Source organism: Anolis sagrei, chromosome 5 (assembly GCF_037176765.1).
Source record: "Anolis sagrei isolate rAnoSag1 chromosome 5, rAnoSag1.mat, whole genome shotgun sequence".
Lineage (NCBI taxonomy): Eukaryota > Metazoa > Chordata > Lepidosauria > Squamata > Dactyloidae > Anolis > Anolis sagrei.
This window is the reverse complement of record NC_090025.1, coordinates 4,930,400-4,952,429: the sequence shown is the minus strand read 5'-3', so window position 1 is coordinate 4,952,429 and position 22,030 is coordinate 4,930,400. Positions and strand designations below refer to the sequence as shown.

Below are 22,030 nucleotides of genomic sequence, written 5' to 3'. Positions count from 1 at the left end.
CGACAAAATGAAATGGAGAGATATAGGATGGGTGATACTTGTCTTGAAAACACTCCATGGGAAAAGGATCTAGGAGTCTTAGGCCCCTTCTACACTGCCATATAACCCAGATTATCAAAGCAGATAATCCACATAATCTGCTTGGAACTGGGTTATATCAGTCTACACTGCCATATAATCCAAAGAAGATAATTGGGGGTTAAATACTGGATTATATGACAGTGCAGAAGGGGCCTATGGCTGCATCCACACGGCCATATAGAAATCAAGATTATCTGATTCGAATTGGATTCTGTGGCAGTGTAGACAGTGAATTTTATTTATTTATCATATCAGAAGTGAATTTAGAATACAGTTATGATGTGTGTGTGTGCATGTATGTGTGTATGTGTATGTGTGTGTATTATACACACGCACACACACATTTAAATATGTGTGTGTGTGTGTGTGTGTGTGTGTGTATATATATATATATATATATATATATATATATATATATATATATTAGCTATACCCACCACGCATTGCTGTGGCCAACTTTCTCTCCCTCTTTTCTCCTTTCTTCCTTCCTTCTTTTTCTTTCCCTTCCCCTTCCCCTTCTTCTTTCTTCCTTCTCTTCCTGTTTCTTTTCTCACATGAATGGATTTGTTAACAATTTAAAGATATTTCCGTTTGCTCGTTGAGTACAACTGTGATAAAACAACATCTGTAGGGAGACCAAGGTGCTTGTCTATAAAGCTATTCCCCCCCCCCCAACCCTGCTATACGCCTGCGAGACGTGGACTGTCTACAGACGTCACATGCAACTCCTGGAACAATTCCATCAGCATTGCCTCCGGAAAATCCTGCAAATCTCTTGGGAAGACAAGCGGACAAACGTCAGTGTGCTGGAAGAAGCAAAGACCACCAGCACTGAAGCGATGGTCCTCCGCCACCAACTCCGCTGGACTGGCCATGTTGTCTGGATGCCCGACTACTGTCCCTCAAAGCAGTTGCTCTACTCCGAACTCAAGAACGGAAAATGGAATGTTGGTGGGCAGGAAAAGAGATTTAAAGATGGGCTCAAAGCCAAACTTAAAAACTCTGGCATAGACACAGAGAACTGGGAAGCCCTGGCCTGTGAGTGCTCCAGCTGGAGGTCAGTTGTGACCAGCAGTGCTGCAGAATTTGAAGAGGCACGAATGGAAGGTGAAAAAGAGAAACATGCCAAGAGGAAGCCAACCCCGACCGAGACCACCTTCCACCTGGAAACTGATGCCCTCACTGTGGGAGAAGATGCAGATCAAGAATAGGGCTCCACAGTCACCTACGGACCCATCAGAATACTGATCCTGGAAGACTATCTTACTTGGACAACGAGGGATCGCCTAAGTAAGTAAGTAAGTCAGTAAGTAAGATATAACAACAATGGAGCAAGGATCAGGGCCAGGATCAGAGTCACATAGATGAACAGACAACAGAAATGAATCGAACAGAGAAAGAGGTGAAATTATATTAGAATTCCATCAGCCAATTACACAGACAGAAGTTGGAATGGAGCTGGGAAATGGGAGTGTTGCAACCCTTAGAATAAATAGGATTTACTCATGAGGAGGCATATGGGAAATTATAGGGCAGTGTTTCTCAACCTGGGGGTCGGGACCCCTGTGGGGGTCACGAGGGGGTGTCAGAGGGGTCGCCAAAGACCATGAGAAAACATAGTATTTTCTGTTGTTCATGGGGGTTCTGTGTGGAAAGTTTGGTCCAATTCTATCGTTGGTGGGGTTCAGAATGCTATTTCATTGTGGGTGAACTATAAATCCCAACAACTACAGCTCCCAAATGGCAAGGTCTATTTTCTCCAAACTCTACCAGTGTTCACATTTGGGCATATTGAGTATTTGTGCCAAGTTTGATCCAGATCCATCATTGCTTGAGTCCACAGTGTTCTCTGGATGTAGGTGAACTACAGCTCCAAAAACTCAAAGTCAATGTCCACCAGACCTTCCCAGTATTTTCTGTTTGTCATGGGAGTTTTGTGTGCCAAGTTTGATTCAATTCCATCATTGGTGGAGTTCAGAAGACTCTTTGATTTTAAGTGAACTATAAATCCCAGCAACTCCAGCATTGCCAAATGACAAAATCAATCACCTCCAACCCCACCAGTATTCAAATTTGGGCGTATCGGGTATTTGTGCCAAATTTGGTCCAGTGAACGAAAATACATCCTGCATATCAGATATTTACATTACAATTCATAACAGTAGCAAAATTACAGTGATGAAGGAGCAACGAAAATAACGTTATGGTTGGGGGTCACCACAACATGAGGAACTGTACTAAGGGGTCGTGGCATTAGGAAGGTTGAGGACCACCATTATAGGGGAAAGGACAAAGGACAACCATCTCACCCGCCTCATAGGAAACCTGCTACAAAACAGGAGCGTTTTTGTTGAGTTCAGAGAAGCAGATGGCGGAAACAGAAGAACGGCCTGCCTCAGGGGAGTGTGCTTGCTCCATCCAAGTTCAACATCTACACAAATGACCAGCCACTGCCAGAAGGGACAGAGAGCTTCATCTATGCTGATGATCGTGCCATCACTGCTCAAGCAGGGAGCTTTGAGATGCTTGAACAGAAGATCTCTGAAGCTTTAGGTGCTCTTACTGCCTATTAAAGGGAAAACCAGCTGATCCCTAACCCATCTAAAACACAGACATGTTCTTTTCAACTTAAGAACAGACAAGCATCCAAAGCTCTGAGGATGACCTGGGAAGGAAGGAATCCCACTGGAGCATTACAGCGCACCCAAATCCCTGGGAGTCACTCTGGACCGTGCTCTGACACACAAGAAGCACTGCCTGAATATCAAGCAAAAAGTGGGGGCTAGAAACAATATCATATGAAAGCTGGCTGGCACAACCTGGGGATCACAACCAGACACAGTGAAGACATCTGCCCTTGCGCTAGGCTACTCTGCTGCTGAGTATGCATGCCCAGTGTGGAACACATCTCACCACACTAAAACAGTGGATGTGGCTCTTAATGAGACATGCCACATTATCACGGGATGTCTGCGCCCTACACCACTGGAGAAATTACACTGCTTAGCTGGTATTGCACCACCTGACATCCGCCAGGAAGTAGCAGCCAATAGTGAAAGGACCAAGGCAGAGACATCTCCAGCTCATCCCTTGTTTGGGTATCAGCCAGCACGTCAACGACTTAAATGAAGAAATAGTTTTCTAAGATCTACAGAGGCACTCGCTGGAACACCTCAGCAAGTGAGAGTCCAAAAGTGGCAGGCTCAAACCTAGAACCTCAATCCGTGGGTGATACCAAATGAGAGACTCCCTCCTGGGCACACAGAAGACTGGGCGGCTTGGAAGGCGCTGAACAGACTGCACTCCACGAGATGCAGAGCCAACCTTAAGAAATGGGGCTACAAAGTAGAATCCTCGACATGCGAGTGTGGAGAGGAGCAAACCACTGACCACCTGCTGCAATGCAACCTGAGCCCCACCACATGCACAAGGGAGGATCTTCTTGCGGCAACACCAGAGGCACTCCAAGGGGCCAGAGACTGGTCAAAGGACATTTAATAAACTACCAAGCTTGCAAACTCCGTGTCTTTTGTATGTTTGTTTGTTTGTTCTGTCAAAAATGTAATACAACTGTTTGGTTGCCTGACACGATAAATAAAGTGTAGTTCATATTAAAGGGAGTTTATCTTCTATTTGTCTAACAAAGGAGCAATTTAAGGAGAGTGGTGCAATCCGATATAAAGGGGAAATGCCATAGCATGACAGGCCTTCGCTTTCAAAAAAATGCTCACTTGCTTTATGAAGGTTTTATCCCTTCTTCGATGTGGCGAGGGTCATTTTATCCTCTTCCCAGATCCTTAGGGAAAACCTAGACTTGGACAACCCGATCCAGTCATGGCTAAATATGCAATTCCCCCCCTCCATCACAATCCACAGACTTTATTCATAACAGATCCAAACTCTCCTTTGGCTGAGTGTTTTCAAACCAACAGCAAAGGGAGTTGTTCCCAAATCCAAATTCAAGGGGAGGATTTAACCCTGGATGAGAAACAGAGCTTAAAACTTGCACTTTGCAAATGAGTTAGGGGGAAAAAAAGAGATCCCATCTGAACACTGAGAAGAATATCCCTATCAACAGTGGAATACGCTGCTTTGGAGAGTGGAAAGGTTTCTCAAACAGGCTGAATGGCCATCTGTCGGGAGGGTTTGGATTGTATTCTCGAAGGCTTTCATGGCCAGAATCAGTGGGTTGATGTAGGTTTTTTCGGGCTATACAGCCATGGTCTAGAAGCATTTTCTCCTGACGTTTCGCCTGCATCTATGGCAAGCATCCTCAGAGGTAGTGACGTCTGTTGGAACGAGGAAAAGGGGTTTATATATCTGTGGAATGACCAGGGTGAGACAAAGGACTCTTGTCTGCTGGAGCTAGGTGTGAATGTTTCAACTGACCACCTTGATTAGCATATAATGGTAATTAGATGTCCTTGTTTGTTTCCTCTCTGTTGTTGTGCTGTTGTAATTTTAGAGGTTTTTTTAATACTTGTGAGGTCTGTTGGAACTAGGAAAAAAAGGGTGGGCAAGCATGTGGACAATTTCAACAGAAAGGAGGAAACCATGAAAATGAACAAAATCTGGCTACCAGTATTTAAAAACTCTAAAATTACAACAGCAAAACAACAGAGAGGAAACAAACAAGGACATCTAATCACCTCTCAACAAAAGTTTGCTCTAGGCACAGTCAGCCCATTGTATGCTAATCAAGGTGGTCAGTTGAGACATTCACACCTAGCTCCAGCAGACAAGAGTCCTTTGTCCCACCCTGGTCATTCCACAGATATATAAACCCTTTTTCCTAGTTCCAACAGACCTCACTAACTCTGAGGATGCTTGCCATAGATGCAGGCGAAACGTCAGGAGAGAATGCCTCTAGACCATGGCCATTTAGCCCGAAAAAAACTACAACAACCCGGTTTGGATTGTGTCTTGCCGTCTGGAAAAAAAGGGATTAGACTAGATGACCTTTGGAGATCTTTTCCCATTCTACGATTCCACCATTTCTCAGCTTATTCAAGCTTTCTTTAGGGCAGGGGTCCTCAAACTAAGGCCTGGGGGCCGGATACGGCCCTCCAAGGTCATTTACCCGGCCCTCACTCAGGGTCAACCTGCCGGAAACGACTTCAAAGCACACAACAACAACAACAGCAGCAGCAGCAGCAACAATCCTATCTCATCAGTCAAAAACAGGCCCACCTATACACCTATGCACACATACATATACACGCATATATGCATATACACAATATACATATACACATATAAACACAAATACACAAATCTATACACATGTATGCACACATAAATACACAAGCACATATACATACACACACATATATATACGCAAGCACACACAAATATACATATATACAAACCTACATATACACCTACACACTCATACATATACACACATATATGCATATACACAAACACACACATATACACAATATACATGCACACATATAAACACAAATACACAAATCTATACACATGTATACACACATAAATACACAAGCACATATACATACACACACATATATATATGCAAGCACACACAAATATACATACATACGTACATATACACCTACACCTACACACACATATGCATATACACAAGCACACACATATACACAATATACCTATACACATATAAACACAAATACACAAATATATACACATGTATACACACATAAATACACAAAGCATATATACATACACACACACATATATATACGCAATCACACACAAATATACATATATACAAACCTACATATACACCTACACCTACACACACATACATATACACACATATATGCATATACACAAGAACACACATTTACACAATATACACATACACTTATAAACACAAATATATACACACATATACACACACACAAACACGCATATATACACATATACACAAATATATACACAGACATAAATACATATACACACACACACACACAAGACATATACACAGACTGGGCCACAGCAACATGTAGCAGGGGACAGCTAGTATTTGTTAAAATTGTTCTTCATTTTAATTATTGTATTGTTTTTAAGTGGGGTTTTTTGCACTACAAATAAGTTACATGCAGTGTGCATAGGAATTCATTCATTTTTTTTTCAAATTATAACCCACCCCTCCAACAGTTTGAGGGATTGTGAATTTCAACAGAAAGGAGGAAACCATGAAAATGAACAAAATCTGGCTACCAGTATTAAAAAAACTCTAAAATTACAACAGCACAACAACAGAGAGGAAACAAACAAGGACATCTAATCGCCTCTCAACAAAAGTTTGCTCTAGGCACAGTCAGCCCATTGTATGCTAATCAAGGTGGTCAGTTGAAACATTCACACCTAGCTCCAGCAGACAAGAGTTCTTTGTCCCACCCTGGACATTCCACAGATATATAAACCCTTTTTCCTAGTTCCAACAGACCTCACTACCTCTGAGGATGCTTGCCATAGATGCAGGCAAAACGTCAGGAGAGAATGCCTCTAGACCATGGCAATATAGCCCGAAAAAACCTACAACAACCCGATTGTGACTTGGCTCTCTGTTTAAAATGTTTCTGGACCCCTGTTTTAGGGGAACTAAAATGCAATCTGAACGATTTGGTGTTATGAAAATCCTGCTCCCCATTCGTTCTAACTTGAGCTTAGAAAAACGTTGGAAAGAGAGAAAGGATGGATGCAAGAGTCCAAGGTTGGCACTGCTGGCATCCCAGCCCTCATAGAATCATAGAATCATAGAATCAAAGAGTTGGAAGAGACCTCCTGGGCCATCCAGTCCAACCCCATTCTGCCAAGAAGCAGGAATATTGCATTCAAATCACCCCTGACAGATGGCCATCCAGCCTCTGTTTAAAAGCTTCCAAAGAAGGAGCCTCCACCACACTCCAGGGCAGAGAGTTCCACTGCTGAATGGCTCTCACAGTCAGGAAGTTCTTCCTAATGTTCAGATGGAATCTCCTCTCTTGTAGTTTGAAGCCATTGTTCCCTTGCGTCCTAGTCTCCAGGGAAGCAGAAAACAAGCTTGCTCCCTCCTCCTCCCTGTGGCTTCCTCTCACATATTTATACATGGCTATCATATCCCCTCTCAGCCTTCTCTTCTTCAGGCTAAACATGCCCAGCTCCTTAAGCCGCTCCTCATAGGGCTTGTTCTCCAGACCTTTTATCATTTTAGTCACTCTCCTCTGGACACATTCCAGCTTGCCAATATCTTTCTTCAATTGTGGGGCCCAGAATTGGACACAATATTCCAGGTGTGGTCTGACCAAAGCAGAATAGAGCATGGGGAGCATGACTTCCCTAGATCTAGACACTAGGCTCCTATTGATGCAGGCCAAAATCCCATTGGCTTTTTTTGCCGCCACATCACATTGTTGGCTCATGTTTAACTTGTTGTCCACGAGGACTCCAAGATCTTTTTCACACGTACTGCTCTCGAGCATGAAATGTTTGGAAAACTCTTCTGTAGTTTGGCACCACTTATAACTGCCGTGGCTAAATGCTAAGGAGCCCTCTATGATCCATCATCATCTTCATCATCATTTATTTATTACCCACTTCTCCTGATGGCTCTATGGGTGCATCTACACTGCAGAATCAATGAACTTTTGACACCCATTTAACTGCGATGGAATCCAGAAAATTATAGTTTGGTACGCTTTAGCAATCGAGGCTAGAAACCTTGCAAAATTGTACAACTCCCAGGGCTCCTTAGCATTTAGCCACGGCAGTTATAAGTGGTGCCAAACTACAGAAGAGTTTTCCAAACATTTCATGTTTGTGACATAGGTTTATTTTCCCCCCAACGTACATCATCGCACGACACAGTCATTTGGATTTATGAGCAAACTAGAGGTTAAACCAACTCCTTAGAAAAGATATGGCCACACGCATAATGAAATGCATGGGGATGCATCTCATGGAGACTTTTCAATGACGTTTTGTAAATAAATAAATAAATGATTTATTGCTTATTTTGCAAAGACATAGATTGGATCTACACTTTCCTATATCCCAGGATCTGATCCCAGATTATCTGTTTATCCCAGATTACCTGGCAGTGTAGACCAGTGTTTCTCAATCTGGGGGGTGTCAGAGGGGTCGCCAAATATCAAATCTGTTGGTCTTGGGGGTTCTGTGTGGAAAGTTTGGACCAATGCTATCACCGGTGGGGTTCAAAATGCTCTTTGGTTGTAGGTGAACTATAAATCCCAGCAACTACAACTCCCAAATGTCAAGTCTATTTTCCTCAAACTCCACCAGTGCTCACATTTGGGCATATTGAGTAGTTGTGCCAAGTTTGGTCCTGATCCATCATTGTTTGAGTCCACAGTGCTCTCTGGCTGTAGGTGAACTACAACTCCCAAACTCAAGGTCGATGCTGACCAAACCCTTCCAGTATTTTCTGTTGGTCATGGGAGCTCTGTGTGTCAAGTTTGGGTGAATTCCATCATTGGTGGAGTTCAAAATGCTCTTTGATTGTAGGTGAGCTATAAATCCCAGCAATTACAACTCCCAAATGACTAAATCAATCCCCCCACTCAACCCTACCAGTATTCAAGTTTCGGCATATGGAGTATTTGTGCCAATTTTGGTCCAGATCCATCATTGTTTGAGTCCACAGTGCTCTCTGGCTGTAGGTGAACTACAACTCCCAAACTCAAGGTCGATGCTGACCAAACCCTTCCAGTATTTTCTGTTGGTCATGGGAGCTCTGTGTGTCAAGTTTGGGTGAATTCCATCATTGGTGGAGTTCAAAATGCTCTTTGATTGTAGGTGAACTACAAATCCCAGCAATTACAACTCCCAAATGACGCCCCCAACCCCACCAGGATTCAAATTTGTACGTATCGGGTATTTGTGTCAAATTTTGTCCAGTGAATGAAAATATATCCTGCAGATTAGATATTTACATTACGATTCCTAACAGTAGCAAAATTAGAGTTATGAAGTTGCAACAAAAATAATTTTATGGTTGGGGGTCAACACAACATGAGGAACTGTAGTAAGGGGTCACGATATTAGAAAGGTTGAGAAGCGCTGGTGTAGACTCATATAATCCTAACCCTTGCACTCACATGATACACCTGTGAATTGCAGCCGAGATGCGAATGTGTTGCAATACACCGTTTGCAAAGCCTTGTTTTACAGTTTAGACACAGCTTCTGATTCTATACCAGAAAGCCTTCCATGAGAGAGAGATATACGGTACGATCTCGGTTATCCAACCTTCGCTCATCCAACATTCTGTATTATGCAACACAGTCTGCTATAGTCAATGTTTTCAGTACAGTGCAATGTTTTGGTGCTAAATTCGTAAACACAGTAATTACTACATAACGTTGCCATGTATTGAACTACTTTTTCTGTCAATTTGTTGTAAAACATGATGTTTTGGGGCTTAATTTATAAAATCACAACATAATTTGACATTTAATATCCTTAATCCCTCCTTATTATCCGACATTTTTGCGTATCCAACGTTCTCCCGGCCCTTACTACATAATGTTGCCATGTATTGAACTACTTTTTCTGTTGATTTGTGGTAAAACATGATGTTTTGGGGCTTAATTTATAAAATCATAATGTAATTTGATATTTAATATCCTTAATCCCTCCTTATTATCCGACATTTTTGCGTATCCAACGTTCTCCCGGCCCTTACTACATAACGTTGCCAGGTATTGAATTACTTTTTCTGTTTATTTGTGGTAAAACATGATGTTTTGGGGCTTAATTTATAAAATCATAATGTAATTTGACATTTAATATCCTTAATCCATCCTTATTATCCAACATTTTTGCGTATCCAACGTTCTCCCAGCCCTTACTACATAACGTTGCCATGTATTGAACTACTTTTTCTGTTGATTTGTTGTAAAACATGATGTTTTGGGGCTTAATTTATAAAATCATAATGTAATTTGATATTTAATATCCTTAATCCCTCCTTATTATCCGACATTTTTGCGTATCCAACGTTCTCCCGGCCCTTACTACATAACGTTGCCAGGTATTGAATTACTTTTTCTGTTTATTTGTGGTAAAACATGATGTTTTGGGGCTTAATTTATAAAATCATAACATAATTTGATATTTAATATCCTTAATCCCTCCTTATTATCCGACATTTTTGCTTATCCAACGTTCTCACAGCCCTTACTACATAACATTGCCATGTATTGAACTACTTTTTCTGTTTATTTGTGGTAAAACATGATGTTTTGGGGCTTAATTTATAAAATCATAACATAATTTGATATTTAATATCCTTAATCCCTCCTTATTATCCGACATTTTTGCTTATCCAACGTTCTCCCGGCCCTTACTACATAACATTGCCATGTATTGAATTACTTTTTCTGTTTATTTGTGGTAAAACATGATGTTTTGGGGCTTAATTTATAAAATCATAACATAATTTGATATTTAATATCCTTAATCCCTCCTTATTATCCGACATTTTTGCTTATCCAACGTTCTCCCAGCCCTTACTACATAACGTTGCCATGTATTGAACTACTTTTTCTGTTTATTTGTGGTAAAACATGATGTTTTGGGGCTTAATTTATAAAATCATAATGTAATTTGATATTTAATATCCTTAATCCCTCCTTATTATCCGACATTTTTGCGTATCCAACGTTCTCCCGGCCCTTACTACATAACGTTGCCAGGTATTGAATTACTTTTTCTGTTTATTTGTGGTAAAACATGATGTTTTGGGGCTTAATTTATAAAATCATAACATAATTTGATATTTAATATCCTTAATCCCTCCTTATTATCCAACATTTTTGTGAATCCAATGTTCTCCCAGCCCATTTATGTTCGATAAGCAAGAATCTACTGTATATAAATCCAGGAGTTATAGCAATTAATTGGACTTCCCAGTAATCCCAGTGGCCACAACCCCTTAATACAGTTCCTCCTGTTGTGTTGACCCCAACCATAACATTGTTTTCGTTGCTACTTCACAACTGTAATTTTGCTACTGTTACGAATCGTAATGCAAATATCTGATATGCAGGATGTATTTTCAGTCACTGGACCACATTTGGCACAAATACCCTATAGACCCAAATTTGAATCCTGGTGGGGTTGGGGGAGGGGATTGATTTTGTCATTTGGGAGTTGTAGTTGCTGGGAGTTATAGTTCACCTACAATCAAAGAGCATTCTGAACTCCACCAAGGATGGAATTGAACCAAACTTGCCACAAAGAACTCCCATGACCAACAGAAAATACTGGAAGGGTTTGGTGGACATTTACTTGAGTTTGGGAGTTGTAGTTCACCTACATTCAGAGCAACACCTACATTTGGAGCAACTCAGGATTTTGGGCATCCAATTTGAATTTGAATTTGGAATTTGGAAGTTGTCGCCCCAACACTTGGGCTACAAACCCTGGGATGACCCAAGATCACATTCGCCGATCTTGTGAAGCATCATAAGCTTACAAACTATGAACAGATAAGAGAAACTTGAACGTTGTGCAAGGGAAGAACAGCATATGATGGTAAAGATGAACCAAGATGGGATTTAAGGTGAACTTAAGGTGATCCCATCTCCCAACCTTCATCTCCGCTCTGGACCCTAATTCTAATTTCCTTTGTTGAAGGCACTTCAAACTCACGTCAAGCAAGACGGCGGACGTCAAAGGTCAGGGGACGTTTTGGGATCAATATGGAATCAATTCAAATCACAATAAAGAAAAGGAGCCAACTCTCATAACCCTGGAGCCCAGGCAGAAATGATTCATATATCCCGACGTATCGACCGAGAGAAATAATTGGAAGGAAGAGGAAGAACGAAGGGTAGGGAAGAGTTTGTAAACGCAGCGATCGCCGGCGACAAAGAGGGAGGAAACACCGAGGAAGGAAAAAGTTAAACCGATGGGAGATTCTTGAAAATGGTTTGCAATGGTTTTCCAAAACTAGAAAAACTTTACAAAAATATTTGAAAATTGGAAAAAACAGAGGACGGATCCTCAACGAGAAGGGAATGTTCTCCCCTTTATCTCCAGCATCAGGAATAACTCTTTCCAACACCGTTTTCCCCTCTCGCTCTTTCTTTTTTGCTATCCAAAAGTGTTACTTTCATAAACGCAAACAAGAAATGCAACACTTGGGTTGTTGTAGATTTTTTGGGCTATATGGCCATGTTCTAGAGGCATTCTCTCCTGACGTTTCGCCTGCATCTATGGCAAGCATACGGACCTCACTACCTCTGAGGATGCTTGCCATAGATGCAGGCGAAACGTCAGGAGAGAATGCCTCTAGACCATGGCCATATAGCCCGAAAAAACCTACAACAACCCAGTGAATCCGGCCATGAAAGCCTTCGACAATGCAACACTTGTTTCAGGGTGTGTATCACACATAGATACATATATGTAAACACACACATATATATCCATATAAATGTTATCCGATACTGTCTGTCACTTCCAGCCTAAACTGTTTCTGATTCTGCTGAAAGATACATCTGAAAACAGTTATGTTCCTGCAAGGTCCTAATGGCTTATGCGCAACGCGAAGAGAAACAGCACTAAGCGTGTGTTTGAGCATAAAAGGAACGTTTACTCCCTCTTACTTAATACCAGCGCCTCTGTTTTGACAATGAGACGGAAGAGATTTCAAGAAAGTGACAGCACTTTCAATGCCGAAAAAACGATAACAACTCAAAGCATTCAGAAAACTCTCAACTTAAATCTCCAATTGGACAACTATGGATCAAATGGGTTGTTGTAGGTTTTTTCGGGCTATATGGCCATGTTCTAGAGGCATTCTCTCCTGATGTTTTGCCTGCATCCATGGCAAGCATCCTCAGAGGTAGTGAGGATGCTTGCCATAGATGCAGGCGAAACATCAGGAGAGAATGCCTCTAGAACATGGCCATATAGCCCGAAAAAACATACAACAACCCAGTGATTCCGGCCATGAAAGCCTTCGACAATACAATGAACATCTCTACGGGGAGAAACTGTTCCAAGACACACGAAAATATGGATCAAATATTTTGATGACTGGATCATACGAATGTGTTACTGAATCATTATTATGTTGTTTTGGGTCTTGATCAAGAAAGAAAAGTTGGGGATCAGTAATAAGTATAATGATCCATAGGAAAAATAGGGACAATTAATACTTTTCACTATCTAAAAACATTCCGAAAACTCTCTTTTGAAGTCTCCAATCAGACAATGATGGAATCAATCATATACTTTGACAACTGACTGATACATCCGGAGCCCCCGGCGGCGCAGTGGGTTAAACTCCTGTGCCGGCAGGACTGAAGACTGACAGGTCACAGGTTCGAATCCGGGGAGAGGCGGATGAGCTCCCTCTATCAGCTCCAGCTCCTCATGCAGAGACATGAGAGAAGCCTCCCACATGGATGATAAAAACATCAAAATCATCCAGGCTTCCCCTGAACAACGTCCTTGCAGACGGCCAATTCTCTCACACCAGAAGCGACTTGCAGTTTCTCAAGTTGCTCCTGACACAACAAAAAAAAATCCATCATATGCATGTGTTACTGGAGTAATTTGACTACTTTGGGTTTCAATTAAGGGAGAAAAGTGGGGAATAATAATAAAATAATAATAATCAATATATTGTCATTTAAAGACATTCCAAAAACTCTCTTTTGAAGTCTCTAATCAGACAATGATATAATCAACCATATACTTTGACAACTGAATGATACATCCATCATATACATGTGTTACTGGAGTAATTTGCCTCCTTAGAGTTTCAATCAAGACAGAAAAATGGAAAATAATAATATAATAATAGCTATCTTATCATCTGAAAACATTCTGAAAACTCTCTTTCGAAGTCTCCAATCAACAACGATGGCATCAACCATATACTTTGACAACTGACTGATACATCAATCATATGCATGTGTTACTGGAGTAATTCGACTACTTTGGGTTTCGATCAAGGGAGAAAAGTGGGGAATAAAATAATAATAATAATAATAATAATAATAATCAATATATTATCATCTAAAGACATTCCGGAAACTCTCTTTTGGAGTCTCCAACCAACAAAAATGGAATTAATCATATACTTTGACAACTGACTGATACATCCATCATATGCATGTGTTACTGGAGTAATTTGACTATTTTGGGTTTCAATCAAGGGAGAAAAGTGGGGAATAAAATAATAATAATCATCAATATATTATCATCTAAAAACATTTTGAAAACTCTCTTTTGAAGTCTCCAATCAGACAATGATGGAATCAACCATATACTTTGATAACTGAATGATACATCCATCATATACATGTGTTGCTGGAGTAATTTGACTACTTTGGGTTTCGATCAAGGGAGAAAAGTGGGGAATATAATAATAATAATAATAATCAATATATTTTCATCTAATAACATTCCGGAAACTCTCTTTTGAAGTCTCCAATCAGACAATGATGGAATCAGCCATATACTTTGACAACTGAATGATACAACAACCATATGCATGTGTTACTGGAGTAATTTGACTACTTTGGGTTTCAATCAAGGGAGAAAAGTGGGGAATAATAAAAGAATAATAGATATATTATCATCTTAAAAAATTCTGAAAACTCTCTTTTAAAGTCTCAATCAGACAATGATGGAATACATCTATATATGTTGATAACCGAATGATAAAATCCATCATACTCATGTGTCGAATACTTTGGGTTTCGATCAAAAGAGAAAAGTGGGGAATAATAAAATAATAGCTATATTATCATCTAAAAACATTCTGAAAACTCTCTTTTAAAGTCTCAATCAGACAATGATGGAATCAACTCATATACATTGATAACTGAAAGATAAAATCCATCATCCTCATGTGTCGAATACTTTGGGTTTCGATCAAGAGGGGAAAGTGCGGAATAATAACATAATTGTTGGAAAATAGAACCATCCCTACTTTTCCCTATCTGAAAATACTCCAGTTTGTTGTGACTGCAGAGTAATGGGCAAGACCAAGCGAAGATGCGTCACTTTCATTGTAGACGAAGGGAAAGAGTTGGGAGAACCCCACCGAGTGTTTCCAATCTCTGCCCCGATGAAAGGTGGGTGGCATGAAAGAGGGGCATCCCCCTTACCTTTGGGCGGCGGTGTTGGCGTCCAAGATGCCCGTGCTCTGCATCCAGGACCTCACGGCCGACAGCCCGCCGGTCAAGGGCTCTTCCTTCATGGTCAGCCCACCTCTGGGGAGACCCTCCTGGATGGAGAACATCAAAACAGCCTGGTCAGGGAGGCACCGTGTGTGTGTGTGCGGAGGAGATGGAAAAGTTTGGGGGTCTCCCTGGCTTCCCTTTTATCTCTTAACCAATAATCCTCAAACAGGGGGTCGGTTGGAGGGGGGTGGGCGAACTCCCCCAGTCTTTGGAGACAAAACCAGCGCCTCCTTGAGCCACCTGCCGAAAAAGAAAGCCAAGCTAAGCTGCCCAGGAGAAGGAGGTGACACAATCCAAAGGGAAGGAGCAGCAAACTCTTTGGGCTGGTTTGTTTGTTTCCAAGTGGCGGGGAGGGTGGGACTTGCAGTGGGAGGAGGATTTGGGGAAGAGGGGGAGAAAGAAAGGGGGAGGAAGAGGAGGAGGAAGAGAGGCTCTTTAGGAGCCAAGCAGCTGGAAAGAGAGGAGGGTGGGTTTAGCAGGCAGGGAAAGAAGGGGAGGGAGGGAGGGAAGGAGGAAGGGATGGAAGGAGGAGGGAATCACAGGAAGGAGAGGCAGAGATTGAAGCCCCCAAGGGAGAAGGGAGGGGTGGGGAAAACTCTGAAGAGAGAGAAGGAGGGAGGGAGGAAGAGGAAGGAAGGAAGGAGTGGCAAGCCAGGAGGGTCAGGAGAGAGGCACAGGGTGGTGGAGGAGGATACAATGCAGCCACAGCAGCAGCAGCAAGCAACATCCCAATGTATCCTCTTCTTCCTTCTGAGCTTCTTTATTTCAGCAGACAGAGAGGAAGGAAGGAAGGAATAGCTGGACCACTGAGGAGGAAGAGGAAGAAAGGCCAGCTGGATGGAGAAGGACAAGGGGAAGGAGGAGGAAATGGGAAAGGAAGGAAGAGAAAGAGGCGGAGGAAGAGAAGAAGGAAAAGATCAAGGAATAGCTGGACCACTGAGGAGGAAGAGGAAGAAAGGCCAGCTGGATGGAGGAGGAATTGGGAAAGGAAGGAAGAGAAAGAGGCGGAGGAAGAGAGGAAGGAAAAGATCAAGGAATAGCTGGACCACTGAGGAGGAAGAGGAAGAAAGGCCAGCTGGATGAAGGAGGAAGTGGGGAAGGAAGGAAGAGAAAGAGGTGGAGGAAGAGATGAAGGAAAAGATTAAGGAATAGCTGGACCACTGAGGAGGAAGAGGAAGAAAGGCCAGCTGGATGAAGGAGGAAGTGGGGAAGGAAGGAAGAGAAAGAGGTGGAGGAAGAGAGGAAGGAAGAGATCAAGGAATAGCTGGACCACTGAGGAGGAAGAGGAAGAAAGGCCAGCTGGATGGAGGAGGAATTGGGAAAGGAAGGAAGAGAAAGAGGTGTAGGAAGAGATGAAGGAAAAGATTAAGGAATAGCTGGACCACTGAGGAGGAAGAGGAAGAAAGGTCAGCTGGATGAAGGAGGAAGTGGGGAAGGAAGGAAGAGAAAGAGGTGGAGGAAGAGAGGAAGGAAGAGATCAAGGAATAGCTGGACCACTGAGGAGGAAGAGGAAGAAAGGCCAGCTGGATGGAGAAGGAATTGGGAAAGGAAGGAAGAGAAAGAGGTGGAGGAAGAGATGAAGGAAAAGATTAAGGAATAGCTGGACCACTGAGGAGGAAGAGGAAGAAAGGCCAGCTGGATGAAGGAGGAAGTGGGGAAGGAAGGAAGAGAAAGAGGTGGAGGAAGCGAGGAAGGAAGAGATCAAGGAATAGCTGGACCACTGAGGAGGAGGAGGAAGAAAGGCCAGCCGGATGGAGAAGGACAAGGGGAAGGAGAAGGAATTGGGAAAGGAAGGAAGAGAAAGAGAGGAAGGAGAAGATCAACTGAGATGTGAAAGGTGATCCATGTTGAAGTTGGGATGGGGAGAAGGGGCTGCTTCTTGTGACTGAGGAGAGGGAACCAGAAGGAAAGGAAAGATGGGAAGAGAAGGAGAAGGAGGTCAAGAAGAAGCTGAGATGAAGGCTGGCTGGTGAAGGGATTGGAGAAGAGGAAGGAGCAGAAAGAAGTAAGGAATTGAGGAGGAAGAGGGAAAGGGGGAGAAGTTGGGAGGGATGCTCTCTGAGCATGGATTAGGGGAAGGAAAGAGGGAAGAGAGGAGGAAGAGAGGCAGTAGAGGAAAGAAAGCAGAAGATGAGATGTGAAAGGTGTTCCATGTTGAAGTTGGAAGGGATGGAGGAGAAGGGGCTGCTTCTTGTGACTGAGGAGAGGGAACCAGAAGGAAAGGAAAGGAGAGAAGAATACTGGAGGTCAAGAAGAGGCTGAGATGAAGGCTGGCTGGTGAAGAGATTGGAGAGGAAGAAGAGGCAGAAGGAAGTAAGGAATGGGGAAGAGGAAGGAGAAGTGTGGAGAAGTTGGGAGGGATTACTTCTCATTGTGGAATATGGGGTCAAGGGGAAGTTGAGATGAAGGCTGGCTGGTGAAGGGATTGGAGAGGAGGAAGGAGTAGAAAGAAGTATGGAATCGAGAAGAGGAAAAAAAGAGGGAAAAGTGGAGAAGTTGAGGGATTCTTTCTGAGTGTGGACTAGGAGAAGGAAGGAGGGAAGAGAAGGAGGAGGAAGAGAGGCAGAAGAGGAAGGAAAGGAGAAGTTGAGGCTGAAGCTGAAAGGTGGTCCGTGTTGAAGTTGGGAGGGATGGAGGAGAAGGGGCTGCTTCTTGTGAGAAGATGGAAAGGAGAAGTTGGGTGGGTTTCTTTCTGAGTGTAGACTAGCGGAAGGGCTGCTTCTTGGGACCGAGGAGAGGGAACCAGAAGGAAAGGAAAGGAGGAGAAGAAGAAGGAACAAAAAGACTGGAGGTCAAGGGGAGGCTGAGATGAAGGCTGGCTGGTGAAGGGATTGGGGAGGAAGAGGGAGCAGAAGGATGGAAGGAACTGGGGAGGAAGAGGGGAAGGTGGAGAAGTTGGGAGGAAGTCTTTCTGAGTGTAGATTAAGGGTAGAAAGGAGGGAAGAGGAGGAGGAAGAAGAGAAGCAGTAGAGGAAGGAAAGGAGAAGCTGAGACTGAAGCTGAAAGGTGGTCCATGTTGAAGTTGGGGAGGATGGATGAGGAGTTGCTTCTTGTGAGAAGATGGAAAGGAGGAGAAGTTGGGAGGGCTTCTTTCTTAGTGTGGAAGAGGGGGGGGGGGCTGCTTCTTGTGACTGAGGAGAGGGAACCAGAAGGAAAGGAAAAGAGGAGGAGAAGGACCAAAAAGACTGGAGGTCAAGGGGAGGCTGAGATGAAGGCTGGCTGGTGAAGGGATTGGAGAGGAAGAAGGAGCAGAAGGAAGTAAGGAACTGGGGAGGAAGAGGGGAAGGTGGAGAAGTTGGGAAGGAGTCTTTCTGAGTGTGACTGAGGAGAGGGAACCAGAAGGAAAGGAAAGGAGGAAGAGAAGGACCAAAGAAAGTGGAGGAGAGGGACCACTAAGCCTGGAGGTCAAGGGGAGGCTGAGATGAAGGCTGGCTGGTGAAGGGATTGGAGAGGAGGAAGGAGCAGAAGGAAGAAAAGAGGGAAAGGTGGAGAAGTTTGGAGGGCTACTTTCTGAGTGAGGAAGAGGGTAAGGGCTGCTTCTTGTGACTGAGGAAAGGGAACCAGAAGGAGAGGAAAGGAGGAGGAGAAGGACCAGAAAGCTTCGAGGTCAAGGGGAGGCTGAGATGAAGGCTGGCTGGTGAAGGGATTGGAGAGGAAGAAGGAGCAGAAGGCAGGAAGGAAGGAGGAAGAGAGGAAGTTGGGAGGGCTTCTTTCTGAGTGAGGAAGTGGGGGAGGGCTACTTCTTGGGACTGAGGAGAGGGAACCAGAAGGAAAGGAGGGAAGAGAAAGTGGAGGAGAAGAAATAGAAAGACTGGAGGTCAAGGGGAGGCTGAGATGAAGGCTGGCTGGTGAAGGGGTTGGAGAGGAAGAAGGAGCAGAAGGAAGTAAGGAATGGGAAAAAGGAAGGATAAGATGAAAAGGAGGAGAAGTTGGGAGGGCTTCTTTCTGACTGAGGAAGTGCTTCTTGTGACCGAGGAGAGGGAACCAGGAGGAAAGGAAAGGAAGAGAAGAAGGACCAAAGAAAGAGGAGAAGGACCAAAAAGCCTGGAAGTCAAGGGGAGGCTGAGATGAAGTAAGGAATGGGGAAGAGGAAGGTGAAGAAGGAAAAGAGAAGTTGGGAGAGATTCTTTGAGTATGGAAGAGAGGAAGGGCTGCTTTTTGTGAGTGAGGAGAGGGAACCAGAAGGAGAGGAAAGGAGGAGGAGAAGGACCAAAAAGCCTTGAGGTCAAGGGGAGGCTGAGATGAAGGCTGGCTGGTGAAGGGATTGGAGAGGAGGAAGGAGCAGAAGAAAGGAAGGAACTGGAGAGGAAGAGGGGAAGGTGGAGAAGTTGGGAGGGCTACTTTCTGAGTGTGGAAGTGTGGGAGGGCTGCTTCTTGTGACGGAGGAGAGGGAACCAGAAGGAAAGGAAAGGAGGAGGACCAAAAAGCCTGGAGGTCAAGGGGAGGCTGTGATGAAGGCTGGCTGGAGAAGGGATTGGAGAGGAAGAAGGAGTAGAAGGAAGTTAGGAATGGGGAAGAGGAAAGAGAGGATGGAAAAGAGGAGGAGAAGTTGGGAGGGCTTCTTTCTGCCTGAGGATGTGCTTCTTGTGACAGAGGAGAGGGAACCAGAAGGAAAGGAAAGGAGGAGGAGAAGGACGAAAGGAAGAGGAGGAGAAGGACCAGAAAGCTTGGAGGTCAAGGGGAGGCTGAGATGAAGGCATGGGAGAGGAGGAAGGAGCAGAAGGAAGTAAGGAATGGGAAAAAGGAAGGATAAGATGAAAAGGAGGAGAAGTAGGGAGGGCTTCTTTCTGACTGAGGAAGTGCTTCCTGTGACTGAGGAGAGGGAACCAGAAGGAAAGGAAAGGAGGGAAGAGAAAGAGGAGAACAACCAGAAATCCTGGAGGTCAAGGTGAGGTTGAGATGAAGGCTGGCTGGAGAAGGGACTGGAGAAGAGGAAGGAGCAGAAGGAAGGAAGAGGGAAAGTTGGGAGGGCTCCTTCCTGAGTGTGGAAGAGGGGGATTTGGGGAGGGGGCGAGGGGGGGGGTGTCGGCCTGGGTCTGGCCTTCCTCTGCCTTGAGGGCCTTCCAGGAGAGAGAGCCTTTCTCCCGAGGGGCTGCGTGCCTGGCCTCCCCTCCCCTTGGGGCCTGCTTTTACCGCGGCGTGGGGGAGCCGGGGGGTCCGTGTGGGGCCCTCCGCTGCCCGGCCATGGCGCCTCCGCCTTCCTCCTCTCTCTTCTCTCCCGGGGAGCAGCGGCGGCAGGAGCGTGGGTGGCGTGGGCGTGGGGAGCAAGAGCAGCAGGAGCCTCCTCCGGCGGGGGTCCCCCGGGAGAAGGGCGCCTCCGCCCCCTCCTCCGCCTCTCCTCCTCCTCCGCTGGGCCTCCTCCTCCTCGTCTTCTTCCTCCTCCTCCTCTTCCTCTTCGTCCTCCTCCTCCTCCTCTTCTTCTCCCGGGAGCAGCACCATGAGGAGGGCGAGCCAGGGCTGCCCAGAGGCGGGGAGGGGGCTGCTTCCTTGGGGAGCGGCTGCGGCTGATCCTCCGGCCGGGCCGAGCCGGGCCATGCCTCCTCCGCCGCCTCCCCAGGGAGGGAGGAGGGAGACCAGGAGGAGGAGGGGGAGGAGGAGGAGGAGGGAGGGAGGAGGAGGGGGAGGCCCGCAGGGAGGGAGGGGAGGGGAGGGGGCTGGCCAGGCCCGGCCGGGCTGACATCATCCGGGAGGGAAGAAGGGGAGGGGCGGGCGCCAAGGGACGCAGCCAAGCAGCCAGCTAGGCAAGCAGGGAGCCCCCCCCCCCCACCCCCGGCCTTGGCCAAGAAGAAGGAAGACCCCCCCCAGACCCCCACCGCCGGAAGAGACCCCCCTTTCTCCCCCAAATCCAGAGGGAAGAAGAAGAGGAGGAGGAATCCCCCTCCACTCCAGTTGGGATTTGGGAAGGGGCTTCACTCCAAGGAGGCCCCCATTCAAGGTCTTTGAGTGGGGAGAGAGGGAAGGGGGAGAGGGGAGAGGCAAGGGAGCCCCCTCCTCATTGGCATTTGGGAAGGGAGGAAGGTCAAGGGCAAGGGGAGGAGGGAAAGCTCCCTGGACTCAGGATGTGGGCGGGGGGGGGGGCTGCAACAAGAGGGGTGGGGGAGAGGCAGAGACGGCCCTAGGTAATTTTCAACTGTAAGCAAACAGTATTTTGGCGCCCCCCCCCACCACCACCAATTATTATACTTTGCGTTATAGGTTGCTGAGGCTTCCCCTGGACCACTAGGGCTGTTGTGAGCTGAGGGGGTGCTCCTTAAGTGGTGGTCGAGGGGCATTTACAGAGGTGCCTCTGCACCCCTGGCAAAAAAAAAAGTGTACTGCGACCGCTTACTTTGCGTAATGGATGAGCCGCCCCTGGGGAGAGGAAAGGGAACCCTCTTCCACTGAGTTTGAGAGCGAGAAGCCCTGCCCCACTGAGAAGCCCCTTTGAGCCTCCTTGGGGAGAGAAAAAACAGGGTGTAAATCAACAAAACTATACCAACAATCACCCCCCCCCCCCAAAGGAAAGGGAAAAGAGCCCCAATTCAAGATATTTGGGTAGCCAGAAGGGACCCCCAAGGGAAAGAGTCAAAGGAGCCCCAATTCCAGACACTTGGGTGGGGGGGGGGGAGATGGAAGGGTATCCCAATTGGGGGGTGCAGAGAGGGAAGGGAGTCCCTTCCTCATTGGGATTTGGGAGGGGGAAAAGACCCCCCCACACACACACAATGTGATTGAGGGGGAAAGAAGGAATCCCCTGGACTCAGGATGTGGGG

General features: G+C 45.2%; 1 protein-coding gene across 2 annotated transcripts in view; it reads right to left on the bottom strand.

The window, feature by feature from the left end:
* The window catches only part of EBF4 (EBF family member 4), a 150,835-nt gene extending 129,962 nt beyond the window's left edge, over nucleotides 1–20,873 (bottom strand). For both annotated transcript variants that reach the window (XM_060779466.2, XM_067468492.1), the window contains exons 1-2: nucleotides 20,412–20,873; nucleotides 15,204–15,322 (exon numbers count right to left, since the gene is read on the bottom strand). In XM_060779466.2, coding sequence (XP_060635449.2) covers nucleotides 15,204–15,322; nucleotides 20,412–20,813 — 521 coding nt within the window. In that variant the 5' untranslated portion in view covers nucleotides 20,814–20,873. The remainder of the gene's footprint in view (nucleotides 1–15,203; nucleotides 15,323–20,411) is intronic.
* Nucleotides 20,874–22,030: the final 1,157 nt, after the last annotated feature.